The sequence below is a fragment of the Aspergillus neoniger genome (assembly GCF_003184625.1).
Source record: "Aspergillus neoniger CBS 115656 unplaced genomic scaffold BO87scaffold_6, whole genome shotgun sequence".
Classification (NCBI taxonomy): domain Eukaryota; kingdom Fungi; phylum Ascomycota; class Eurotiomycetes; order Eurotiales; family Aspergillaceae; genus Aspergillus; species Aspergillus neoniger.
The window spans coordinates 1,769-27,838 of NW_020291134.1; the positions used below are offsets into that span (position 1 = coordinate 1,769).

Here is a 26,070-nt window from a genome sequence, read left to right on the forward strand (position 1 = left end):
GCTCATAGTGGGACCCGTTGTCGACCCGGTCTTGTCTGCAAATCTGGACAGTCCTAAGCAGATCAGTGGCAGGCTTTATTCCCTTTCGCGCCCTAGTCCCGTCGCATTGTCGTGGTTCCTTGGACACCTTTTTAAAATTTTCTTTTTCCATTTTTTCCCTTTTTTTTTTTACGTTTTCTCCTTTTTTAGTTTGATTAAATACATCAACCTCCCGCCCACCCACTCCTCCCCCTTCACATTCCAACCATATCGAACGCCCTTATATCTTCTTGGCTTCCCCCATTCTACTAGCAGCTGCAAACAAGCAGCTGTTGGTTGACACAATAACGTCATGGCTTTGAGTTTCTTTGGTGGCGGAGGCAGCTCCAGTCACGCGAAATACTTTGATATCCGGTGAGTCACGCCATTCTCGCACTTACTCCGGCACCCCGGCTTCCTTACCCGAGTGCAACGGCTAACCACCCTGTTGTCGCATGACAGTCTTGATGAAGATTATATCGTATTTCGCGGCGGCGAGGAAGAAGCGGCCAGTGCCCATCTGAGCGGAAAGCTCATTCTTTGTCTGTCGGAGCCCTTGTCCATTAAGCACATCAGACTCCATCTTACGGGTATATCTCGGGTTTGGTAAGTGCTGTCGCTAATCCCCCGATGCGACAAGAATCAAAACTAATCGAGCTTGGTTAGTTGGCATTTGCCGTCGAGTACTGCCGGAGGCGGTAGAAAGTCGTGGAGAGAACGTGTATTCTACGAGAAGACCTGGAGATTCAGACATGCGGGCAAAAGCAAGACGGAGGTTCTGCCAGCGGGCAACTACGAGTACCCCATCAACCTTGTTCTCGAGGGATCTATGCCGGAGAGCGTTGAAGGCCTTAACGACACCTACGTGACCTATCGCTTCAAGGCGGAAATTGGACGCAAATATGCCAAGGATATTATTGTTCGCCGGCCGCTCCGTATCATTCGCACTCTTGAGCCTAGTGCTCTTGAGCTTGCGCACGCAATGGTGGGTTCCTACATATACTCCAAGCTAGTGGGGGAGGTTCTTTACTAACACTGATGGTAGTCCGTGGAAAATGTCTGGCCAAACAAGATTGAATACTCGATCAGCACACCAACGAAGGCCGTGGTCTTCGGAACTAGCATCCGTGTGGACTTCAAGCTGATCCCTCTCCTTAAGGGACTTCGAATTGGACAGATCGTTTCGCAGCTCATCGAAAGCCACGACCTTACCCTGAACCCCGAAGACCCTGATTCCGTCCGCAACACATACAAGAGTACGAGAACCATCCTGAACGATGAGCATGAGCTGGATGAGGACAGCGGTTTGGAAATCATCGATGAAATGGCAGAGGGATATCAGTTTTCGCGTCATCTGGATCTGCCCAAGACTTTGACTCGGTGCCTGCAGGACACTGACACCAGGGGCATCAAAATCCGTCACAAGCTCAAGTTCCGTGTTCAGCTCCTGAATCCTGATGGACACGTCAGCGAGGTATGCAAACCCATGGCTTGAAATTGGTACTGGGAAGTTTATTCTGACATTGTTGCAGCTTCGCGCGACCCTCCCCGTCTCGATTTTCATCTCCCCCAGCTTAGCCATCGATGAAAACAACAACCTTATCGACCAGACCCCTCAGTCCGCTCAAAGAGCGGTCGATAATCTCGCCCAGCAGGCTCCTCCCTTGTACGGCGAGCATCAATTCGATCAACTGTACAGCGAACTTGATCCTTCTGGATACCGGACTCCAGGCCCTGGAAGTGGCCCTGGTACTCCGTTCGGCACCCTTAGCCGTAACCTGTCGGCTGAGAACCTTGCTTCGATGAATGCTCTAACCAACACCGACATTTCTGCTTCTGCCTTGCACACCCGTCTATCGATTCTGCGCGCCAACGGGAATGATCAGCCCTCCCCTACCGACCAGGAGCATCTGGAAAACGATAGCCGTCGCCTGGGCGTTCCTCCCGATTACTTCGGAGCGGGATCCGGTTCCAACTCGCACAGCCCCGCCAGTCCTGAGCTCTCCCGCCGTCCTTCTGACGAGGTTGATCACGACTACATCCATTCCGGAATGGCGACTCCATACCACCCTCAATATGCCGAAGTCGAGACCCTGAGCCGTGTCCCAAGCTACTCTACCGCCGTCCGCACTACAGTTCGCCCTTGCGACTCGGAACTGCCTGATTATCAAGCTGTCATCGCCGAGGATGTTGTCATCTCCGCGCCCCAGTCGCCTCAGCAGGCTCATGTCCGCACCGCCGGCCGCGGGTCGTCATATTTCTCCGCTATCGATGCGCTCCACAGCCGGTCTGGTCTCCTCCACTCCACCTCCAGTCACGACGATGAAGAACGTCGACTGCGTCTTGTCCAAGCTCGAGCCAGGGTCTAATTGGGTTGCAGATTTCATTAAGAATAATATTCGATCAGGTCTCTTCTTGAGGGAGCAATTGTCAACAAGAGTTGGAGTTTATTCTTGCTAGGTCGGGGAACTTGGTGGTCAGGTGAAGGCGTGACTGGCTCCGCCTGACCGACTTACCGGCTAGAACACCACCTCAGCACATATTCATCGGCCCTCGGATGCTGGCTGTCCGGGGATACTGCGTTTCCGAACTCGGCCTATCCCATAAAGCATTAACAGCGTGTGCTGCCGTTTCCCAGTTACAGTGTGTTTCCTGATCCAAACACGGAAGATGGTCGTTGTGCCTCTGAATGCTAGTCGCATACATACTTAGACTCGTTGGGTGGGGATTTATTTTACTGGCGTTCACAACTAATAGACGGGATGGGTTGACTGGGAGGACAGGAGTCCGGGATTTCTTTCTTCATTTTCTACCCTGATCATTTTATCGATGATGAGATGACAGGCGCTTTACGAGCAGATATTTCATGACCCGGTGTCGGCACGAATTATGCACATGTTACCCCAAAAAAGACCCCTCTCAAGTGAGGGGCAATACACTTTTTTTGTTAAATAATATTTTCATTACTCTCATATGCATTAGCGTTACGACAGCAAATAGATCTAAACTCCGTCATTGCAACCAGACATTATCTATATATTTAGTGGAAAGAGTAGTACCGGGGATGCAGTGAAACGTGAAAGCCAAGAAAACCTTGATTGTGAAGCGTGAATGAATGAGATTGTTTGGTTGAGCTCCCAGTTCTGACGTAGCCACAAAAGAACCAGAGGGGGGAGAATGGCCATTGAGTGTTGAGTTGCCCCTGGAAAAGTGTGGCTGAGTCGGGATCCGCTTGCGGAGGTGGCATTTCCGAAGTGGGCATGGCCTGATCATAGAGCAGACAAATCGATGGATGCTACACGGGCCAGCTCATCATCATCATTATCTGCGATCAATCGACCGGAAAGGATGGCGAACCTCCCCAATGGAACACTTGTGACGGTGATCCCTTGCCGGAATCGGAGGGAACATCTGAGGACCGAACAAAATCGTGGGTCATCCTGATTTGCGCCATTGAGGGGTACACTCCTTTGGGCGGTGACTTCATCGGTCGATCCTTTTACCTTTCAGTTAACAAATCTTCTACCTTTTGATCTCGTTTTATTGCTTTTGGCGCTTAGAGATTTATCCTCATTTATCGACGTCAATCACATAGTTTTATTCCCCTCCTCCTCCTCACTCTTTCGGATCCCGATTTCCACTTCTGTCCGAATCACACATATACTTATACCGCCTCTTTCCTACCTCCTCCTCCTCCTCCGAGCGTCTGTCTCGCCGGCATCTGCTTGTCCTCGCCCCACTTCCTCCGCTTCAACAAAGGCCAACAAGCCCCTAATCCGTCTGCCGATTCAACCGTCTTGACTAGTCGGAGATCGCGCTTCCGGTGTCCTCCACCTGTACCGCTTCGACTGCAGTTTTTGTTCCTCGTGGGCGCGCCGTTCGACCGTCTTTTCCTCCCTTGAACAGCTGTGTCCCTGAGAGGTTGCACGTCGCATCTTTTTCTCCCTTCCCCGCAGCAGCAACCATGTCGACTCCTGTCAGTCCCGTGGAGCATAAGCTCCCTCAGCGTTCGGGGACCGTCACTAGCGCCATGACTGGTGTCAGTCGTCGGACTTCCATGAGTGATGACGAGGCCATTCCTGGCTCTGATAGCAATGAGGTAGGCGAGGGGAATGCATTATCTTCATTTCTGTGGTAGATGGCTAATGATTTCGCGACTCTCTAGACCACGAACCTCCTCCTCGAGCGTCTCCGTGCTTGGAAGCACATGTGTGGTTATTTGGAAGAGTATGTGTCTGCGACGGCCAAGGTGTCCAAGTCGCAGTCCAAGGACTTCGAGAAGGTTTTGAAGGTGCGCTTGGCTACACTGGGCTCAACTTGAAGGGTTGGATGCCTGTTATACTGATACAATGGGTTCCTTGCGTGCAGACCGTGAACGAACCTCTGCGGGAAAGCCACCATTTCTCCCAGAGCGCTGGCGGCGTTTCTTCTTGGTTTGAGAACATCCGCGCCAACACTCAGGTAATTATCCAATTACACACGGGATGACGACATCAGCTCACAGCTGGCTTCTAGGGAATGGTGAACCTGTACCTTGACTCTGAGAGGAACCTCAAGGGCTCCGTGCTCCCGACCTTGGAGCGTCTTCACAAGGAAATCAAGGCCAAGTCGAAGGAATTGCAGAACGGCGCTGCAAAGGGCGCTAAGACTGTCGACAAGGCTCGCGGTGTCACTCAGAAGCACATTGAGCTCCTCGCTCAGCACACGGCCACACTTGACGCCGCGTCCCATAACAAGATTGACACGGCCCATGACCCTTACATTCTTCGTCGAGGTGTCACCCACCGCCTGAACAAGCAGGTTATCGAGGAGAACAACAATCGCCAGGACCTCATCGCTGTGCAGAACAACTTCCAGCAGTTCGAGGCCCATGTCCTGCAGACCGTCCAGGGCGCTATGGAGCAGTTCGTCGTCTACATGGGCGGCCAGCTCGACCGTCACCGCGCCATGTACACGGACATTCTGTCCTCCGCGCAAAAGGTTCCCCCGGACTTCGAATGGGTCAACTTCATGACCAGAAACGACCACATCCTCGTCAACCCCGACGCCCCGCCGCGCTCCCTCTCCAACATCACCTTCCCCAACCAGGAGCACCGCGCCACCAAGCCCTTGATCGAGGGCACTCTGGAGCGCAAGTCCCGCGCCATGCTCAAGGGCTACAGCAGCGGCTTCTACGTCGTGACCCCCGCCCGCTACCTCCACGAGTTCAAGGACAACGACGATCTCCGCCGCGACCCCGCCCCCGAACTCTCCCTCTACCTGCCCGACTGCATCATCGGCGCCATCGACGGCTCCAAGTTCAGCGTCAAGGGCAAGGACGTCTCCAGCGGCAAGGTCGGAAACGCCTTCCACACCAACACCGAGCTGAGCTTCAAGGCCGCCAACTCCAACGAGGCCGAGAAATGGTGGACCGTCATCAAGGACGCCACTCGCGCCCCGGCGTTCGCTTCTAGCACCACCACCTCGCCAACTAGCCCTGTTGCGGCCGAGAGCTCCCAGCCTCCCGCCTACGTCGAAAAGGAATCCGCTGCTGCTCAGCAGGAACCAGCCACCGCTGCGTCCCCGACCACTCCCGCTGCTGTCTCTCGTACTAACACTAGCGGCTCTGGCACTCTCCCTACTGCGTCTGGTACCACTGCTACGGAGGATAAGGCGTGATAACTATTCATCTTTTTTATTTCTGGTATATATGTTATCTAGGTCTCTTATTTGCCAGACCACGACGAGCTTCCATACTATGGCGCAGTATTGTTCACCCACGAGGACCAGGATCTGGATGAGTGAGAAGACATGTGTAATTTTGATATTCTCTATAATAAGGAGCATGATGCCGAAGCAGGCCAGATCTGGTAGTTTTCTGTATAGTCCCAGCACGGGTACACTGTGTCAAGCATTGTGGAAATGCTCAGTATCATAGAATATTACTGCCAGTGCTGATAACTGCGGGCGGGCCAGTATGTATAATATATAGTGGCTTCTCATAAAATTTAATAAGATTATCTCTCTTGATCCATACCGCTGACTGGTTGTATATATGGCGGCTTTATATTTAGTATTTTAATCAAGCTGCTGCTTGAATACAACTTTATACATACTAATATAGATTTTTTAAAAGGACTTCATCTTTATACGCAACTCAAAATACTGATATACCAGTGAAGATGGCCGACTCGCTTACCGCTTACGCTAATCCTACCTACTCATGATCTTGCAAATGTGTGGAGAGGGGCAGTTGGGTAAATGACCCTTACCGGAAGGTCATGTTACCCTGTGTACACTCGAATTCCTCTAGGACCAACAGGCCAGATTCAGGCTTAAGATGTGCATACGGACCGAGTCACCGACACGGGACCCCGCAAATCGACATCATACGCACATCTCCAGCCCGATTGTAGTGGATTGTAGAGACACAAGAAGGTGCGCTTGACGAGGTAATGATATCCCTTTTTTCTGCCGGATGGCCATTATCTCCTGTTCAGCAGTTTGATATGCAGCATAATCAAAGCCACTCAAGGAATTTATCGACAAGATGAATTCGAATTTGCTCTCCAACCGAATTATCACTCCTTGCCATAGCTTTGAACAATATCTACATTCTGAAGGGCTTACACTCATAGAGATGCATCACCTTCGCCGGTAAAATCAAGCCAGGATCCATTATCCAAGCCTTCAAACATGCCATATTGCAGCAACTGCGGGCAGTCTATTTCTGTATACTCAGGCAATCCAGTCCACATATCAATCCTCTGTTCACTCGGTAACATCCCAGATGCGGAATCCACGCTTTCTTGTGGTTGCCCCCATGGCTCTTGAATAGCCTCGCTTGCATGACTTACATCGGCCGTGGGAATTCTCTCCCTACCAGGATGACCAGTGAGCTTCTTGCGCAAACGTTGGCGCAGCAGCACTATCAACTCCGGAGGTTGCGCCGCCCGTCCCTGCAGGCGCTCAGCCTCGTCATGGCCGTACCAGGCCTTGAGAAGCATATTTGCGATGGCAGAATGCACGGGGCTTTGAAAGTTGCAGCCGAGTCCCCCATTATTGAAGTAGTCGCGCAGCGCCTTCCACGCACGCTCGCATATTTCGCCCGTGGTGCGTCGCTGCAGTTCACTTGCAAGGAAGATGCAGCCGGGCATCGGGACATGCATGTACATGTACCAAATAAAGCCGGAAAGGTCCTTATTTGTGCAAATCTCAGTCGTATATTCTAACATTTTAATGGCGGCGATGAAGAGCCGATCGTATTCCGTCTCATCCAGGTCGGTCGTGGGACTCCCTCGAGACATGAAGTTGACAACGCGTAGTCTACATAGTGACAGGCGTGTCATTAGATGTGTGAAGAGGTGGACTGGAATGTCAGGATCGCAATGTTGGAGGTAGGTGGTTTCCATGTACGCAAAGTACCCCTCGATATCGTGCGGCCGTTTTGTACCTGCGGCCTGTGGGTCTGGTCTACACCGGATACCGCTGGGAGTCGGCCCAATTGTTAGTTCGATTCGTGTGAGACTGAAAGTTGTCTCTGTTGCGTTGATACGGGCAGTTGGAGGAGCCTTGACATGCGAATGCAAATCAGTGTCGTTGACATTCAAGGGTAATGAGCAGTCTGTGTCTGGGGACAGAAGTGTGGTTGTCGCCAGCCCAGTCAACTCTGCGATCCGTTCATCCAGAATGGTGATCTGCCACCATAGTCTTCTCCGCTGCTCGGTTTCAAATGGCGACAAGCGGCAATGGGACCCATCGCGATGTAGGCCCATACGGGTGGCTATACGGACAGCAATTCCAGTGAGACAGAAAAGAGATCGTGGATCCGTGAAGCTCCTCACGCTGAACTGTACGTTACCAGCGGGTTAGTTTCAATATAAACAAAAGGCTCATTTCACCAAAATACTCACAAGGTATAGAAGATAAGCCTGAAGCACCATTAGCTCACTCGATCTCATATATTCGGCATTTACCAGGGCTTGTTGCATTGATCGGTGGTACTTGCTCAGAAGAACAGCTTTGCTCTCATCAAACATATTCTGAGCTTCTTCATCGGCCAGTGAGAGCACAGACATGGAATATATTCCAAACATAAGAGCTTCGAGGGGTTTCGGGATATTACTTAGGTCAGCGCTGGCGCCAATTATTTGCGCCTGAAAAGTCGGCACATGGATGATCTTTATAAGGGGGTCGACGTTGTTGATATAAATCTGCCATAATTGTAATATCTGGACGGCCGGCGGATGGCCGCTGGTAACGGAAGTTGGCACGCTACCCACGGATAGAGGGAAGGCGTCTGTATTACCAAACATAGCATCGAAGGACTGGTGAAAGGTGGGATGACCTGAATTGTTTCTGGTAGACTCCTGCATGATGTTTTCGATAGTCCGGTACTATGTAGTAGGTTAGGACAAAGTTTGGACTACTGTGTAGAGTGAAGTCTGAGCTAGGAACAGACCTCCTGGGAGTATGCAAACGACCCCGGACTTCTGCGAAGTCATTAGCTGCGTGACAGAAACAACAAAGTGAGATGCCATAGCTGACAGAGTATAATACCTTTCTGTGCGGCGTTGGGCGTCATTGCTTGGTAAATTCGCACCGGGCGAAAGAGACTTGGAAGTATTAAGATCACTCCGCGGAGCAGCAGAAGCATCTTCGGTGCCTCGGACGACATCGAAGTCAATTCCATGTTGGAACATTAAACTTTCATATCTTTTTAACCGTTCGATAAGTTCGTGGCCTTGCAGTTTCCTTGTTTTTCTTCGACGTGGCGGCGCTGAGGGAACTACCCTACACTCAGCTCGAGCCTTGACACAATTGGAGCAAGGCTTTTGCTGGTCACAACGGACCTTGCGTTGTTGACACAACACACACGAATGGCCTCTTGTCAGCATCATATCGGCCGCCGATTGATAAGATAGATTTAATACAGGGCTCCTGGAGGGGTGATAATGGATTCAGTCGCTTTTGTCGGGGCTCTAGACCCTGAGATGACGTCGATGAGTTTCGCTCTCGTCGAGAAAATTCTCGGTCCCGAAATGAACCGGAGCCCCACCGCTAACCGTTTTCGGTAATTCTTTAAGGGGCAGCAAATGATATGGTGCTCTTCTCAGCGAGCATCCTTCGATCCCGATCGGAGAACTATCCTGTAGCGAAATCATGTCCGTATGGCTGAGGCTTGTTCTAAGTCTTGTATAAGATAGGCTAAATATCCCCTACTAGAAGCCACACCGCCCTATATACCACACCATAGTCTCTATAGAACCGAAAAATGTCCGCCCTAGACAAATCTTAAGCGTCTTCGAAGACAGCTTCAAGGCCTGGAGGAGCTGAAACAGTGAACTATTATGAATCTCGGACCATCAAATTCTGGTTAATCATTCTGAGCAATTTTCTTGCTCTCTTTCGTCGCACTCGATCGAAAGATTGTTGCCACTGCCATTCCACGCATCACAGATGAATTCGATAGTTTGGGAGATCTGGGCTGGTACGGTTCGGCTTATATGCTGGCGGGCTCAGTATCCCAGCTGATATACGGCCGCATCTACAAATTTTATGACATGAAATGTACACTCCTGATCTCGGTGGTCATCTTTGAAATCGGGTCTGCCATATGTGGTGCAGCACCGACCTCGGGGACTTTCATCGCTGGCCGTGCTATTGCTGGGCTCTCATCTACTGGCATCTTTTCTGGCTGCATGCTACTTATAATCCTGCTTGTCCCACTGCACAAGCGGCCGATGTTTCAAGGCCTGTTTGGCTCTATATTTGGGATTGCCATGGTCATGGGGCCTCTAATTGGCGGAGGTCTGACGGATTCAGGCTCCTGGAGGTAAGTTCGTGGTAGTGTTTTGACGATTCTTGGTATTAAATAATAGGTTACTGACCTCTCAAAATATCAGGTGGTGCTTCTATATCAATCTCCCCATTAAAGCCGTCACCCTTATATGCCTGTTTTATCTTCTGGAAGCCGCCCAAGGCGCAGTCCAAGCATGTTTCTTTCTTGACACAGCTAAAACGCCTCGACCCTCTCAGTATATTCTTCTTTGTCCCATCCATAGCCTCACTGTTACTGGCCCTTCAGTGGGATGGATCTACTTATAGCTGGAGTAACGGCCGTGTTATCGCCTTCTTTATAGACTTTGGCATTCTGATGCTAACGTTCGCCATTGTTCAGATCTATATGCCCGAGACAGCCACTATTCCCGCCCGAATAATTACCCAGCGGAGCATTTTCTTCAGGATTTTATATACCTTCTTCACATCAGGAGGCATGGTGTTGATGATCTACTATCTCCCTATTTGGTGTATGTGAAGCTACCTCATCATGATTATCAAACACCCTAATACTAATAGCATGCTCAGTTCAAACCGCCAAGCTAGTTAATCCTATGCAGTCGGGAATCTACACTCTACCACTGATGCTTAGCTTAGTAGTCGCAAGCATCATCTCAAACCTCACGACGCAGAGAACCGGCTACTACGTTCCTGCCATGTATTTTTGTTCATGTATTATATCGATCGGGCTGATCTACTGTCGACTTTCACTGTCAACACCAGCTCATCCCATTGGATTGACTACCAGTTCCTCGCCGGTTTTGATTTGGGGTGCGGCATGGAATGGAAGAGTATCAAAAAGGGCCGTAACGGCCAAGATGAGGGAGGTCCTCCTGAATGTACTGAAAATCCTGGGGAAACTACAGTCACAACATTCGATAATAAAGTGTAGGGGTGTATCGGTTAGTGTACATTATATAGGTCACATCACCATTTGTACTACTTCTGTTTCAGTTCTCCCTCACGGTTAAATTATCTAGAGCTATTCGTTTATATATGTTATTGAAATACACGGAAAGACCAATACGCCTGTCATAAGAAAGCAAACAGTCCCAAAAGAAGCAAGAAAACTTGGATCTATATTCAATCTGAAAGGACACCATATATGTGTTTCTGTAATATACAATAACAAATTGACAGGGAACAGCAAGACTAGTTAAACAAATAATAGACCATCACAGTCTATAAAACAACCCCCTATCTCAACAGATATAGTACGGATGCAGAATGATGGGACTCAACCGACCATGTATTGATTTCAGATGCTTTTTGCGAAGGCAACCTGAGATAGAACGTCATGAAGAATTTTAAAAGGCTCAGACGGCATATCCGTCGTTCGCCATGCGATGTATCCATCTGGCCGAATAAGAGATGCGCCCTTACTAGGCAGTCCCATTGTTTGACGGAACACTTCGATGTCGGAAATACCAACGTCGGCTCCAATCTGCATGCATTTCATCTGAACAGGCGACCGCTCATTAACCCAAGCGACAACTTTCCTCCATCCAATCTCCTCCGAGACAAGTGTCCAATGTCTACTTCCAAGTAGATATTGAATAGAGACGACTTCCTCGTCCTTTTTCACCCAGAAGTGGGGAACATGTGTACCAGGCTGTCCTGCCCACTCATCCGGTTTCTTGGCCGGAGGTAGATCGTCACTGACACCAAAGAAGCCTCTAGATTTGTAGAGCTCGCCAAATTCCATTGCGTCGTTGTCCAATTTTTCACCCGTGACAGATTTTTCATTCAAATGAATTTTGTAATCGGAACGGACGAAAATCTGGTCATGGCGGAGTTGTGCTACGGGGCGGCGTTCAGTGTCATAGGTTTCAAGGAGCTCCGGTGTCGATTGACCAGAAAGAACAGACGCCAGCTTCCAAGCCAAGTTATCCACATCGTGGATACCAGTGTTTGCACCGTATCCACCACGATTAGGAGGTAGTGTATGCGCGGCGTCCCCAGCAAGGAAGATGCGCCCGTCCTGAAATTTGTCTGCGATAAGCGCTGCCAACTCCCAGCGACCGGTGGTAATGAAATCAATAGCGATATCGTTGCGCCCGACTGCTTTATGGATTTCGGCAATGAGAGTCTGCTCGTCTCGATCGACATCGTCATAAAACATGAGAACCCAGCGACCGTCAGAGTAGGTAGTTAAAAAAGCCTTTAAGTCCGGCTGCTCGATGGTGAATTGCTTGACACCTTTACATAATTCCTCCAAATCGGCTCTAAATAACACACTGCGCATTGTCTGCAAGTGGCCGCGGCCGTGTCTTGGGATGTTCAATTGCTCTCGGACATCGCTGCGATTGCCGTCCGCAGCGATTAAATAACGCCCACGAAGTTGAGACGTCTCGCCATGGGCATCCGTGACTGTCACAGTCACACCAGTTGCATCTTGCTCAACATGGACGGCGGTAAAACCACGCCGTATCTCCACACCATGTTGGAGGGCAGCTTCTTCAAGAATGGACTCGAGCTGGTCTTGCGGTATAGCGGCTCCGGGAAATTGGGAGTACTCCATTCGAGGGGACTCCACATCATCATCAGTTGATGGCCCACGAGACTTCTTCTCAGAATCCTCTTTCATGCCGGTATCATCCCAGGTTGTACTCTCGTACCACTGGCCTGAGAGGCTCTCCACGCGAGCACGCTTTAATTCGAAGTCCCGGGGAACCTGAGGTATTTTGTTGACGCATCCAAAGGTGCGGAAGATCTCCATAGTTCTCGAGGTAAAACCGATGGCGCGGGGGTGCTTGGAAATCTCTATATGCTTCTCGATGATAATACTCGGCACTTTGTGGACTGCAAGGCTCAGGGCAGCGGAGAGTCCGACCACGTTGCCACCCACAATGATAATGGGTTGTTGGATCTGCATGGTTTATGTTTGAAGATGGGGATGGAATATATGAACGAAGAGGTCAATTAAGGGATGTATAGCCACACAATAAATGTAGGAGTAGTAGGAGCTTTATAAGTTTACTGAACTCCAATCACGTGACGGCGACACGGATTCATTTCTGAGGTTCGGTCCCGAGAGTTAATAGACTAACGGGTACTCGGCAAATGTTTCGGGACCGAGTCGCTGGCATATGCGGCACCCTCGGCCTTCGGGTTTTTTCGTAGGTTCATTAACTTCCCATTATCAATGCCTATTTCCCCCGCTGGCCGGTTTATATTCTTCATACTTGCGATGACTCATTGGATAATGAAAAGCTGGAGTCTATAGCAATGTTTAGTGATTGGACTGCAGCAGCTAGAAAAATGATCTTCTAAGGCTTCTGAATAAGATGAAATATAATGTTGGAACAGCCCGCTAGACCAAAACGATATATCGCCGCTAGCAAGCAGCAGGGGTGACTCAAATGTCTCAACATATAATTATAAAGAACAGAAGAATAAGATCTCCATATTAGACTATATCGTGTTATGCAAGTCATGCAAAGAGACAGGCGCTGAGAGACGCTAAGCATCCGTGAAATACACCTGGCAGGGAGTTGAGAATTATGAAGACCAGCTTCGCCCGTTCCTTGATTAGTATAAAAATCTTTGATTTTTATACACCCGCTTATTACTTACTAGAGCAAGTATTTCAGGATAAGTAGACAGCCAAACTAGAAATTTATCTCTATAATAAGCTATAGATAGACAGTCCTCCTATAACAAGAATTACCAATAGGAAAATAGAAATTTTAATATGCAGATACTCTATAAGATACTAGAAGCTTGGTTCTTGAAGATAAAAGCGGTTGATATATATCAAAGAGCGTCTATGTTATATTTTATTCATACTATTTCTGAGACTGGACCTATTCGATCTCTTAAAAGCTAATAATTGCTTCTAAACTTGGTAGAGATTCTACTACCTATACCTGAATTTATAATAGCAATATCTAATCTATTATAGCTATAAATCTTGTTATTTACTATAGCCCAGCTGCCTAAAGCAACTTAGCCCATGGATAAAAGCTCTACAAGACCTTTTAAGGACTCAGCTTGCCTACCTACTTGCTTATCTATATATCTTACTCATCTATCTATATTCTGAATAACATCACCCAGATTACCTGTATTACTTATAAAATTTAGTATTACTCCCTCATAAAGCAGTATTCTATGAAGAATTTATCTTACAGTCTGCCAAATTCAACTGATGTGGCTCAAGTACGGCTGGGCAGACAGGAAGCCCTGTGCTCTACATCCTGTGGTCGTATGTATCATATTGGGAGAAAAAGCCAAAATTGCCCGACGATCACTTCAACACGTGGCCAAAGCTCTGGCAAAAGGGGCTTTCGCGTCCCCGCTCTGCCGTATCATAAATCACCATCCTCATCCCCACGAGTCCATAACATAGATGAGATAAACCAGACATTCGAATGATAGAAACCCTTCATTTTTTGGCTGAATCTTGCAAAGCCTCCACAATAGATCCTCCTTTATATCCACTGGCGACCTGCTTCCCGAACCAAGTTACTTTGAAATGCGGCTATCCATAGGCCCATTCATAGCCTCACATTTCCAGCCAAACATGACACTTGACCACTCCCTTACTCGCTCATCTGGTCAATTATCGAGGTTAACATGATAACCTGTCATTCAGGATAAGGGTGTGATTGTCCCGGGGCTTGTGAGCAGACGAATCGGGGAATGAGAATAGGCGGTTGCCTTTCCCTTCTGGGGCCAATTTGTGGAAATTCGAACAGCGTACCTGACTGATCAAAGTAGTCCCATCCGAAATTGAGTTCTTTCAACAACGATTGTGGGCTTGGATGGCCCTCCATTATTTCAGGAGCAGGCATTCGCCTCTCTCAGCAATTTTGTCATATCCCGCCTTCTCGAGCTTTCTATGGCGGCCGAGTAATTGGCATCCCGCACCACAACCATGAGACCCTTCACGCAGGTTAGCACAGGAGGAACCTAGTAAATTTACTAGCGAAGTTATGAATTACCCAGGCAGTCGAGGTGTTCGAGACAGTCCTTGATGGAATGACAGATGATGATGGCAGGCAGGTACATCTATCCTACCAGCTTGGGGCGCTTTTCTGGGATGCTCAAGCGACATACAACACAGCTTCAGAGAACTGGGTTTTGAACATCAACTCCATGGGAAGAGAGTTTGTTACTAATTTTCTGCAGCTTTTGGATCTTAATAATCTTTCTACACTCGAAGATGTCACCTACGATATATTGAAAGAATGGGTGCAGTAGGACTGGCAAAATTTTGAGGATTCCCTGCACACCATGTGGCCGGATCTGATGCCCTTCTATGAAGCGGGTGGTAAGGTGCTTTATTATCATGGCGAGTAGGATGGAATTATCCCGACAGCTTCCTCGGTGCACTATTACGACTCTGTACGTAGGATAATGTAACCAGATCTCGGGTATAATGCTATTTATGAGGCCTTGGGCCAGTAGTACCGCTTATTTCTCGTCCCAAGAGCCTCGTATTATATGAATAATGATCTTCAGCTAAATGACTTATTCCCGCGGATCTATATCCAGATGTTGATTGAGTGAATGGAACAAGATGTGGTGTTGGTGAGATTTAATAGCACCGTTTTGAGTGGTATATTTTGGAAAAGAGATGAAGTAGATCTGCGCGTGGCTACTGCGGCCGATGTGGTATAATAATGGGACTAGCATAGAGTATGAGTATGATCAGCAGTCTCTAAACATGTGGGAGTGGAATCTGAATGTGTTCAATCTCCCTGTATATTAGTAAGGTGTTTGTAGGGGCTGCTTTCATTCTGAATTCCTTTTTTCGGCTAAATTTATGTACTCTAATACAAAATCATAACTACACGGGCATTATATTTGAAGTGACCGGCTTATTCCATGATATTGGCCCTTGCTCTTTACATGCAATCTGACCAGGCACGATATATTGATCTAAGTCTCGTTTAAGGGCCATCCGCCGGATTGACACCAGGCCGTATCGATATATCGGAGTGTACATGTTTTGAATATGCGATGCATTAAAGTTAATAAAGTCCCTCCCGCTGAATCTTCTTGTTTGGAACACCAATAGACCGCAGTCCATCCATAGCAGTATCAGTGAAGGCCTTGGGTCTATATATGAATATCTCTTTGTCTCTGGCGCTTGTTTTCCAATACTCCGGTCTAATGTGACCCTTATATGTCGAGACGCTCGTACCGTGTTGGTTTAACGCCCGGGTATTCAAGTTGCTAAAGTGGCTGGTGAACAGATCGATTCTTATTTTGACAGCTGGGGAACATTACTCAAAGCCATTTCGATGAGGTTGAGCATGACATCTGGTTCTCTTGTTGATAGCACGAGTATAATCTCACCCTGTGGTGTGTCCTCACGCGATCAAGATCAAAATAGGGGACTGGACACACTTGGGATTCCAGCGCGAGGTAAGGCCGAGATCACTTTTCCGGAAGCACTGCATTCGATTGAGGTGACTGTCTCTTGAATTTGGGGAGGAAAAATGTCGGGACGGGCCGAGACGCGAACCCCTGAACCACCCGACCGTGATGAATATGAAACTTCACCACTGTGATTGATAAGGCTGAAATGTATGATAAGACCATCGGCCTACTATACTTGGGAGCAAGAGATTATGTGATAGGATCTACTTGTCAGGGTAGAAAGCCTGTTGATTAGGTAAGGAATCGGCCATGAAACACTATAGATTTATATAATAATAATAAAAATAGTCTATATCTATAAAATAGACTGATCCTTGGAGGATCAGTAAGTCTCTAAGCTGCTGCGATCTGGTTGGAAGTACCACCAAAAGCCTGGTTTTCCATTTCGTATGAGTTGCTGTTGGATTCAAGCTTGCGTTTCGGTGTTTATACCCTGTTCATTACGTATCTTCGTTGCTACTTATGTTTCTGATGCCTAGTATAATACAGAATGAACAAGCCAGTGCATTTACTCATGGATTCATCCGAGTGGATGTATTCTGGATGTGTACATCGTCTTCAAAGATACATGTTTCAGTCAAATATACTGCTGGACAATAAGAAAGGTAGATAGAGAGATGTATCGCATCGGTGTAAAAGAAACGCTCAAGGGGGTTAAAAACGTCTGGGAGAATCGTGGGAGCTCGTATCGGATAGATACAGTTCGAAGGAAATAAGTTAAATGCAGTTAATACAGACGAAGGTACGGGAAAGAAAGGTATTGAGGGCGAGAAGTGAAGTGTGCAGGCTTAGAAATCTTCAGGGCTTTCGAGGTCTGCCAGTTTCTGGCCCAGGAATCTCCCTAGCGCTGCAGATTTGGACTCCAGCGCGAGCAGGATAGATGGCGAGGCGGAGAGGTTCAAGGTCGCTAGACGGGCTAGATCACTGCTCCGGTCGATTTCGTACTGGCTTTCGAGCTGCGCGTCTGAGCTAGGGCCATGGCGGCCTCCGTTGGCTGCTACAACACTGGCATATGTCCTCCCATCATTGGCAGCATCGTCGCCTCCGCGATGTGAGGGTCCGTTTAGAAGACTCTGTGTACCGTTCGGTGTTGCTGCGTCTTCGGCATCTCCCAGTTTCGATGGCCCGACTGCGGCAAGAAGGACCTTGTCTGCGATTCTTGTCACGACCGCCACTAGATCGTCAAGTTCGAAAACAATAGACCCGACATCGCCGAGAGACACAGACGGGGTGGTCACGTATGATGATGGATGACTGGCAGGGTTCACGCCAGTGAGGTTCCCACACGATGCATTCTTCGCGTAGCACGTGTATGCCGCACCGTATGTTGCGCTCAGGTTGCGCAGCTGCCGGGAAGGGAGGGAGGATGCGTATGCGAAAATAGCGCCATTGGTAGCGAATACCCTGTGAAGCATGGCTCATTAGCATCTCCATCGCCGAGGTAGCAGGAATGTCCATACATCATAGAGGTGATTTCCGGAGGTGAGAGGTTATCCTCTAGGAGGTCGCTGAGCGCCTCCGCATCCAGCATTTTTATGTCCGGAAGACCGGGTATCATGTTGCCTCCGGTGTGCTGCTCGTAGCAGTCTCCAAGCGCGATGTCTTGTTCAAGTGTTTTGTTTTCAATAATCCAGCCCTTTGGCGGAGACCAAGAACAGTCTTCGGGAAAGAAGAAGCAGTTGTCCCAGTAGTCACGGTCGTTGTAATCGTACTCGATCGGGTCTTCGGAGTATCCAAGGAGGTCTTGCGCGTATTGAACGGGGCTTCGTGCCCAATAAGGACGGTATGGGGGTTCGGGATAGACTTTGGGGGTTTGACCGGGGATACCTGGCCGAACTGGATGATCATATTCAGCCATATTGCCTCAGCGAGTATGTATTATGAGATATTGAGGGTAGTAAATGATGATCGGAGGTTGAGGGCCGAGAAAATGGGCTTGATAAGGGATTATGTAGAAAGGTAGAAAGCAGAGTGAAGTGTCCAAGATAAGACGAAACGGTGGTAGTACAAAGGACGAACGTGAATCATTTAAAAGTGCCCCTTCTGCCACTTTGGCTTGAAGACACAACTAATCAAGTTGGATCTCCTGCCCAAGGCTGATGCCGAAGTCCGGATCTCATGGTCAAATGAGGCGTGGTATGATTCATATGACGTTCCAGAACGCAGGAAGCGAGGCGTGGGGGATGTTTCACGGAGGAATGTCACAGCCGGGGGCCAATGGCCACGACAGCAATGGAACGAGGTAAGGACACGAAAATAGCTTAACGTGGGAGGAAAAGGGGGAAAGGAAGAGGAAAAAGAAACGAAAGGCGGCAGTCAATGGTCAACAAGGCCGATGTCTGGGGCGAAAGCGAAGATCGCTTGGGCGGAGGATGACGATCCCTGGGGATTCAAGCCAGAGGGGCACAAAAGGATACGGGAGAGAAAAAAGAAAACACAAACCTTATAGAGAGAGAGAGAGAGCGGCCTGCGCTAGGGGATTGAAGACACGAGGAGGTTGCAAAGTGAACGACTAGGATCAGCCAAGACGAGGGAAAGAGGGAGTTGGAGATGCTTTGTCGGAGTAAGTGGAAAGGTGGGCGGCAGAAAAGAAGTATGGGGTATCCCGCCTCTCACCGCCTTGCCCAACTGTCATGATAGTATGGACCGCAGTATTAAAGACCGAACCATGTATACTCACTCCATAGTACTATGGTCTCGCTTGTCTCGGCAGGGAATTATTCCCTAAAACATGAACCACTACTATTAATAGGAACTTTATTGCGGTTCAGTGTGCAGTTGGCAATTGGCAATTGTTCAATAACTGTGTCATACTATGCCCGCCGCACTAATATATATCCTTCCCCTCTTTGGTTCAGATTTCTTATCATCACCGTCGGTTAAGTCTGCTCACAACACTGTAGAACTTTCGAGTATATAATAGATCTGGAGATGCGCAAAGTATTCTAGAAGCCAATCTTAGACATTGACATATGCGAAATTATAAAGAAATGCGATTATTAATGCAAGCTTTGGGCGGGCCTGTTTGGATAGCGTCATAGGCAGGTGGAACCCCCACCTTTTTTTCGGGTCTCCTCACACGCCGCTCACTAATCCAAACAAGCCATCTTTCTTTCTGTTTCCTTTCCCCCTCCTTCTTTCCTTTCCCCCCTCCTTCCTTCATGTTTTCGCTTCCCGCTTTTCGCTCATCTTTCCTCAGGGTCCTCGTCCCAAGATTCTCTATCGTCCCTGGTACGTACCTCCATCTTTTCCAGAGGATAGCTTTCCCCACTCGGATCGATTCCAGAAGCTTACCACAGGAGATGTAGGAACCAATCGATCCCTCGCAACCATGGCGACAGACACTTCCAAGTATAAGCTTAACCGTTAGTGGCTCCCTTTGCCCCGATCATCAGTCCGGTCTGGAGCTAACAATGTGCCTGTACGACAGACACCATGCTTCGGGTCAAGGACCCGAAGAAGTCTTGTATGTTCGCCTTTCATAGTAGGCTTCAGAGGTGCCTCATATACTCATCTGTCGCTATCGCTTAGTGGAATTCTACCAGTACCTGGGTCTCAACAAGGTTAACCAGATCGATTTCCCCGAGAACAAGTTCTCCCTCTACTTCCTTGCCTACGATGGCCCTCAATCTCTCCAGGGTGACCGTCACTTCACTGACCGCAACGGCGTCTTGGAGCTCACCCATAACCATGGCACGGAGAATGACCCCAACTACAGCGTGGTCAACGGTAACACTGAGCCCTACCGCGGTTTTGGACACATTGCTGTTTCTGTGGACAACATCGAGGCTGCCTGCAAGCGACTGGAGGATGCCGGATACCCCTTCCAGAAGAAGCTTACCGAGGGCCGTATGCGTCACATCGCGTTTGTCAAGGATCCCGATGGATACTGGGTCGAGATTATCCGCCGTCACAATGAGGATGTTGGCACCACCACCGATCCCTCCACCTACCGCCTGAACCACACCATGCTCCGTGTCAAGTGCGCCGAGACTAGCGTCAAGTACTACCAGGAAGTCTTTGGAATGACTTTGCTGCGCACCATTGAGAACAAGGATGCTGGATTCAACCTTTACTTCCTGGGCTACCCTGGTGCCAACCCTGAGAAGCGAGAGGGTGCCACCAACCCGGTCTCTGAGTGGGAGGGTCTGCTGGAACTCACCTGGAACTATGGCACGGAGAAGCAAGAGGGCCCGGTTTATCACAACGGTAACACGGAACCGCAAGGTTTTGGACACATCTGTAAGTCATTCTCTATGTTGACCCCGCCTAATGGGTCAGTTTCCCGCAGAGGATAGAGGAGTCGCTAACAGCCGGTGGTTACAGGTGTCTCTGTCGATGATCTCAACGCTGCCTGTGATCGGTTCGAGTCTCTGAACGTTAACTGGAAGAAGCGCCTTACGGATGGACGGATGAAGTACGTGGCATTCATCTTGGATCCTGATAACTATTGGGTAGAGGTTGTCCAGAACGAGGCGCTTAAGCGTACTGGTAACTTGTAGTAGAGGGATTGTGTATCTAGCCGGCCTGCCGCACATAAACTGAAGATATTAGCACTGTTGTATTTGCCGGGAAAAGGCGCGATTCGCGCTGAATGTACTCGTAGAGATAAAGAAAGCGTCGAATAGCGCGGGATTTCTTTCCCTTGAGGGATGCTTGGGGTTACCGAGAGGCTGATTGGCCCACTGGGTGGGGGGATATCCCCCGCTTCTCAGGGAGGCCCGCCTATCAGAGGATCGCCAACACTTCCCCAGAGCATCGTCGCCGACCGGGCTAAGACCCTCCCCCCCAGCACAAGAACTCCAGACCATTATTATTGACGGTGTGCGCCATCTCCGTCTGTCCTCATGACCCTCTTCCTCCCTGAATTGCATCTTAGACCATGCATGCTGTCCGACTGCCCTCAGTCGATGTTGGGTGACCGGATGCTTTCTTCTTCTCACCCTCCTCGTTGAACCTATCTCCCTTCACCCTCCCCCCACACCCCGGGGTATTCTCGCGCTGCTGTCGCACCAACTCAACAAATCTTGAAATCACCATGCAGCCGCAGTCTGAGAAGCCCAAGCGGGCACCTCGGAAGCATGTCACCACCGCTTGTGTTCCTTGTCGGGAGAGCAAGATCAGGGTATGTGAACTCTTCGCTTGGATCCTATCATCAGACTTGGTATAATGTTCCCCGGATGCTGACGCAATTTCGCCCAGTGTGACGGTGCCACTCCGAACTGCCACAATTGCGAGAAGAAGGGAAAGGATTGCAAATACCAACACGGTGATGATAAGCGGAAGTAGGTTTAACTCGCTCGCTGTTTCTCTGTTTTCTCCGTCGGCCTCGTTGAATTTGCCTCTCGTGTCCTGGGTATCGACCGTCTTACGATAAAATCTGGATGGTCATTTTGTTTATCCGCGCAGCCAAACAAGGCTGACCGTACCCTTGCCAGAGTGTCTCTCCGCGCCGCGACGGAGTTATTTTCCGCAAGAATAGACCAACTATGCCAGTTCATCTACGATCATGGGTTGGAACCGCCCCCAATGAAACCCGAAGATGAGGCGGGCATGAACAGGGTTCTGGATACCCTGCAAATCCCTCGGGGGCTAGCGAAAAGGAGGGATTCGGTGGCGTCTAGTGGGAACAATGCGCAGCCCCAACCCGTTACTCAATCCCCGGCCCACACACCGTCTCCTCTCCCTTCTTTGAGTCGTCAACTAGGTGGCACCGAGGATGTACCCAAGGTCTCCTCTCCATCGCACAGTGTAATTCCTAATCAGGGTCTCATATCACCGGTCGAGAAAAGTCAAGTGTCTATGAACCCTTTGGCGATGAACCCGGGGTTGTCCGCCAATTATCCTTCGACACACTGGGGGTTTACTCTTCCGACGGCAGAGAGCTTAGATGCTCTATACGCCAACATAGACGGCGCTTCTAATCGTTCTAACGAGAATAGTACTAGTCCTGATAGCCTCCAGTTCACACCAGACATCACTCAACAACCGGGCGTGTTACTGAGCCAAGCGTGGGACCGAGACAATGAGTCTGATAGTGGTGAGGAAGACGAAGCGGAAAAAGATGTCATTGAGCAGATTTCGCATCGCATAGGGACTCTGAAGATCGCCGGAGATGGTCACCTCAGATTTTATGGAGCTACTTCAAATCTCAACCTTGTGGACGTGTCTGCGACACAACAACGCCAACGCCCAGATGCACGGACCGTCCGTCATGACGGACAGGATATATTGAACCATCTGCGGGTGGGGCAGCCTGTTGACCAGGCCCTCGAGGACCACCTTGTCGAACTCTACTTCACCTGGCAAAACCCTAGCACCTATGTGGTCGATAAGGATATGTATATGGATGCGAGGATGAAATGGAGGAACGACTTGATTGACACACCCTTTTATTCGGAGGTCCTGACGAATGCCATGTAAATACCCGCTCCTCTATCATTTGTGACCTGTTCTGACAACTTCCAGGTGCGCCATTGGCAGTGCATTCGAAGCCCGGTATCATCCGACATTCATCACGTTTCCAAAATCGCTTTCGGAGTTCTTTGCAGACAGGGCCAAGGCTCTTCTGGAGATTGAGTTGGATTCCCCTTGCGTTGCGACTGTCCAGGCTCTTGTTATCCTCAGCTCGCACGAGGGATCCTCTAATCGCGATGCCAGAGGTTGGCTCTATAGCGGTAAGCTGACCATATCGGGAACTGCAAGTTCGTTACTGACTGTGTCTAGGGATGTCAATGCGACTTGCATTTGATCTCGGACTGCATTTGGATACGACACCTTACGTTGAAAAGGGAGACATAAGCGTCCATGAGGCCGATGTACGTAGGATTGCATTCTGGGGCAGCTATACTGCGGATCAGTAAGTATCACCTGTGATGGTGGACCTGTTTAGACCAAGACTGATTCGATGGTACAGTTTCTGGGGGTTCTATTTGGGAAGGCCCTTCCGAATGAACGCAGGAGACATCACTATCCCAAAGCCTGCCTCCGATCTAGGAGCTGAAAAGGAAGGCATGTGGCACCCGTATGGGCTACCAATGAAGTCAGACCTACTGGAGAACGGATTGAGGAACCCGAATGAACTGATAAGCCGCCAATTCGCCGTTCTTTGGGAGATCGTATCGCCCGTCGGCCACATTCTGTGAGTCCCCGGCTTCCGACGCCCTTCTGCAAATGCTAACGCGGGATACAGATACGGCTGCTCCGACATTCCACGCCATGATCTGCAGAGGCTCTGCCACAGAGTTACGGATGACCTTTTCGCTTGGAAGGCCAATCTGCCATCCAGTCTGGACGTTGATCTCGCAAATGATAATGTTCCGAAACTACCTCACCTCCTAGTACTGCAGTACGTTCGCGTTCCCCTACGACCTCACTTTCGCTTGTATCTGAGACTAACACGATCATAGCATGCAATACCATCAAATCGTCATCTTCACCCACCGACCCTGGGTATCGAAGAGTTACATTCAACCCCGCAGTCCACGCCAAGGGCCCGGCTATCACCACGCTCGACGAATGTGCGTCGAGTCATCAATAGCAATTGCCCGACTCCTCCATATATACGAGAAACACTATACATTCCGGCGTATGAACAACCAAGTTGTCGCCATGATCTTCAGTGCGGCGCTCATGCTCCTTTACGTCACCATATCAAGTTCCCGACCAGGCGGAGACACTGCTAGCAGCAATGCAGAAATGGTCGCCTACTTGAATCTCTGCTTCCGCGCACTCGATGAGATAGGCCAGTCATTCGAAAACGCCAAACGCACCCGTGACTTCCTGGTCAGTCTGCAACGGCGCTGGCAAGCGCACATGCGACGCTCCGGGGCACTGAAGCGCCAAACGAGTCGTCATCAACTCTCCTCTCAACAGTCCACAGGACGCATTTCAGATGCAGAGGCCTCGCGGAAAAAGTCCCGAGTTACAGCTCCGAAGAACCAAGCCGCTGTTCCACTATCTTTCAACAATACGTCTTCAATCACAGCCCCAGGGCTTTCTTTAAACCACTCACAGTCTCAGTTGCATCAAGGACCGGGGCAACCAGCCTCTGACCCGACACAGCAATTAGGCGTATGTCAGCCTGGGGAATTGGACTGGATCCGGGATTCAGATTTGCAACTGCTCTCCGAGAATCTGGGCGACAGCGGGTTCCCTCACCTGGGGAATACGAGCACCACGTATGGCAGTGACCCGACCCTGCCTAGCCTTACTGATATTGAGCCGTGGTGGGATTCGCCTAATGGAACCGCTACTTTCGGAGGGTCCTCATTATGATACAGATATAGATGCCAAATAGCTTAATGATGTTCGATACTACTACTTCTTTTTTTTCCTATAGAACTGACTCCTAATTTCTGTTGGCGACCCAGCTTACTGGTCTTATCAACGTTCTAGAAGCCAAAGGGTTTCACCTAACCATTCGCTTGCTTTGCGACCTCTTCGTACGGTCCCTTCCTTATCAACACCACGTAATCTTCTTCATACTTAACACACTCCGTTGCATTGTGTGTAAACTCGGTTTAATACTCGAATCAAATCGACTCAGTGTTATTCAGCTTTTGACCTGATAGAGCCCGTTACGTAAGATGCTATCTATGCAGGCGCCTCACCGTCTGGAGCAAGAATGTGGCCCTGAACGCCGCCGAATCCCTTGAAACCCGCGGAAACACTTGAAACACAGGAAGCCATGTATGCATTAGACGTAGAAAAGGCCGTTGTCACAATTTAAACACACTTAAGCAAGATATAACATACATTCAAAAGAGCATGGCAAGTTGCTGACCATTCGCCTGTGCGTCACCATTCTATCCGTCCTTCCACCACTTCCTGCTTGATATTAACTATATTATTTATACTAATAAATACATGCTTGTGTCCAGTACTTGGGTTATCCTAACCCGTCTTTCAAGAATTCGTTTGTTGGATATCCGTTTGGAGGAGATCAGTATCCGCTGTGCCGGTGGGGTTTTGCCCAGGACGGGCCTTCGACTTCATGGTGTGGAGATATAGGTTCTTTCCCTTTTCTTTCGAGGAAGCCCAAAAAGTCTTTAAACCCCTTCTTCGGCCGCTGGTTCATCGCCTGAGCCTCCTCCAATGATTGGGGCTGGTAGGGCGCAACAGGCACCCGGGGTGGCCACCTATTCGAAGAGAAGCATGGGATTCCATAGGTGGCCACCCCTATAAGGGATGAAGCCATGGGAGCTAAGAGAGTTTCCAGTCCTGTCAAATGTGGCTTGTTAGTTTCGCTCGGTATTTTTCCTTTCTTATTATGCGCAGAAGTAATATGGAAGCTAACCTTGCCGGAAGGATTTCCCTTTGTGGATATATTGGCTTTTGCCCGATTTCGCGGGCGCGTTCATCTGGGCATGAGAGCTGGTGCTCTCCATGCAACAAAACTTTCATTTTGTTGCCTAGTGTCGGCAATATGTTGGTGTGTGTTGCCTGGAGGCTGATGGAGGTAAATATGGCCCGGCGGGCACGCGTGCTGGGGGAAGTAGAGAAGATGTTAGCTGTCTGATCGAAGAGACATAGTTGAGTCAGTCTAATGGGTGTCCACCATGGACTTGGAGTTTAAACATACTAAGCTTGTTATCGTTGCACCGCCAATGCTGTGGTGGCTATGGCCACAGGCCGAGGCTATAAATTCCAGTAAAATACTGGAGTGCTGTTGCTGTAACCGCCGGGTGCTGGAAGATAAAAGAAACAGAAGACGACTCTCCAAGAAACTTCAGTGTTAAGTGACTGTCAATGATGGTAAGTGGGGGTTAGTCTACAAGTTCCTTTCCGCTTCGCCTTCCTTCCCGAATGGGAAGGTGCAGGCCTTGCCCGTGAGAATTGATT

At 49.3% G+C, this 26,070-nt stretch overlaps 9 protein-coding genes across 9 annotated transcripts; 5 read left to right on the top strand and 4 right to left on the bottom strand.

The window, feature by feature from the left end:
* Positions 1-331: 331 nt before the first annotated feature.
* BO87DRAFT_394234 (arrestin family protein) lies at positions 332-2,387 on the top strand (the record flags this gene model as incomplete). Its single annotated transcript, XM_025625107.1, has 5 exons — positions 332-393; positions 481-624; positions 685-1,003; positions 1,064-1,492; positions 1,551-2,387. 5 exons carry the CDS (start codon positions 332-334, stop codon positions 2,385-2,387), a joined length of 1,791 nt encoding a protein of 596 aa, XP_025482711.1.
* Positions 2,388-3,982: 1,595 nt separating this feature from the next.
* On the top strand, positions 3,983-5,676 carry BO87DRAFT_422869 (PH domain protein; the record flags this gene model as incomplete). The annotated part of the gene is made up of 4 exons (XM_025627137.1): positions 3,983-4,117; positions 4,184-4,309; positions 4,387-4,479; positions 4,534-5,676. The coding sequence occupies 4 exons, from the start codon at positions 3,983-3,985 to the stop codon at positions 5,674-5,676; spliced, it is 1,497 nt and encodes a 498-aa protein (XP_025482712.1).
* A 953-nt stretch (positions 5,677-6,629) lies between these two features.
* Positions 6,630-8,699, bottom strand: BO87DRAFT_422870 (fungal specific transcription factor domain-containing protein; the record flags this gene model as incomplete). The annotated part of the gene is made up of 4 exons (XM_025627138.1): positions 6,630-7,847; positions 7,911-8,393; positions 8,459-8,489; positions 8,557-8,699. The coding sequence occupies 4 exons, from the start codon at positions 8,697-8,699 to the stop codon at positions 6,630-6,632; spliced, it is 1,875 nt and encodes a 624-aa protein (XP_025482713.1).
* Positions 8,700-9,740: 1,041 nt separating this feature from the next.
* On the top strand, positions 9,741-10,315 carry BO87DRAFT_394237 (uncharacterized protein; the record flags this gene model as incomplete). The annotated part of the gene is made up of 3 exons (XM_025625108.1): positions 9,741-9,832; positions 9,903-9,936; positions 9,971-10,315. 3 exons carry the CDS (start codon positions 9,741-9,743, stop codon positions 10,313-10,315), a joined length of 471 nt encoding a protein of 156 aa, XP_025482714.1.
* A 510-nt stretch (positions 10,316-10,825) lies between these two features.
* BO87DRAFT_373676 (uncharacterized protein) lies at positions 10,826-12,765 on the bottom strand. Its single transcript, XM_025622605.1, has one exon. It carries the CDS (start codon positions 12,710-12,712, stop codon positions 11,096-11,098), a length of 1,617 nt encoding a protein of 538 aa, XP_025482715.1. The 5' UTR covers positions 12,713-12,765; the 3' UTR covers positions 10,826-11,095.
* Positions 12,766-13,062: 297 nt separating this feature from the next.
* BO87DRAFT_204169 (uncharacterized protein) lies at positions 13,063-13,441 on the bottom strand. Its single transcript, XM_025618571.1, has one exon. The coding sequence runs from the start codon at positions 13,305-13,307 to the stop codon at positions 13,107-13,109; it is 201 nt and encodes a 66-aa protein (XP_025482716.1). The 5' UTR covers positions 13,308-13,441; the 3' UTR covers positions 13,063-13,106.
* A 3,574-nt stretch (positions 13,442-17,015) lies between these two features.
* BO87DRAFT_394239 (uncharacterized protein) lies at positions 17,016-18,085 on the bottom strand (the record flags this gene model as incomplete). The annotated part of the gene is made up of 2 exons (XM_025625109.1): positions 17,016-17,631; positions 17,688-18,085. 2 exons carry the CDS (start codon positions 18,083-18,085, stop codon positions 17,016-17,018), a joined length of 1,014 nt encoding a protein of 337 aa, XP_025482717.1.
* A 1,247-nt stretch (positions 18,086-19,332) lies between these two features.
* BO87DRAFT_328008 (lactoylglutathione lyase GLO1) lies at positions 19,333-20,798 on the top strand. The gene is made up of 5 exons (XM_025620203.1): positions 19,333-19,458; positions 19,536-19,592; positions 19,658-19,693; positions 19,759-20,469; positions 20,554-20,798. Exons 1-5 carry the CDS (start codon positions 19,389-19,391, stop codon positions 20,727-20,729), a joined length of 1,050 nt encoding a protein of 349 aa, XP_025482718.1. The 5' UTR covers positions 19,333-19,388; the 3' UTR covers positions 20,730-20,798.
* Positions 20,799-21,027: 229 nt separating this feature from the next.
* BO87DRAFT_373680 (transcription factor domain-containing protein) lies at positions 21,028-24,542 on the top strand. Its single transcript, XM_025622606.1, has 8 exons — positions 21,028-21,352; positions 21,430-21,512; positions 21,666-22,646; positions 22,696-22,904; positions 22,954-23,086; positions 23,144-23,368; positions 23,420-23,575; positions 23,637-24,542. Exons 1-8 carry the CDS (start codon positions 21,266-21,268, stop codon positions 24,502-24,504), a joined length of 2,742 nt encoding a protein of 913 aa, XP_025482719.1. The 5' UTR covers positions 21,028-21,265; the 3' UTR covers positions 24,505-24,542.
* The last annotated feature ends 1,528 nt before the right edge of the window (positions 24,543-26,070 follow it).

Excerpts from the sequence above, each read along its gene's own strand:
- BO87DRAFT_373680 (XM_025622606.1), top strand. The coding sequence starts at position 21,266 with ATGCAGCCGCAGTCTGAGAAGCCCAAGCGGGCACCTCGGAAGCATGTC. Across the intron at positions 21,513-21,665 it reads CACGGTGATGATAAGCGGAA|AGTGTCTCTCCGCGCCGCGA; the intron begins GTAGGTTTAACT and ends TACCCTTGCCAG. Across the intron at positions 23,576-23,636 it reads CCTCACCTCCTAGTACTGCA|CATGCAATACCATCAAATCG; the intron begins GTACGTTCGCGT and ends ACACGATCATAG.
- BO87DRAFT_328008 (XM_025620203.1), top strand. The coding sequence starts at position 19,389 with ATGTTTTCGCTTCCCGCTTTTCGCTCATCTTTCCTCAGGGTCCTCGTC. Across the intron at positions 19,459-19,535 it reads AAGATTCTCTATCGTCCCTG|GAACCAATCGATCCCTCGCA; the intron begins GTACGTACCTCC and ends CAGGAGATGTAG. Across the intron at positions 19,694-19,758 it reads CAAGGACCCGAAGAAGTCTT|TGGAATTCTACCAGTACCTG; the intron begins GTATGTTCGCCT and ends GCTATCGCTTAG.
- BO87DRAFT_373676 (XM_025622605.1), bottom strand. The coding sequence starts at position 12,712 with ATGCAGATCCAACAACCCATTATCATTGTGGGTGGCAACGTGGTCGGA.
- BO87DRAFT_204169 (XM_025618571.1), bottom strand. The coding sequence starts at position 13,307 with ATGCTTAGCGTCTCTCAGCGCCTGTCTCTTTGCATGACTTGCATAACA.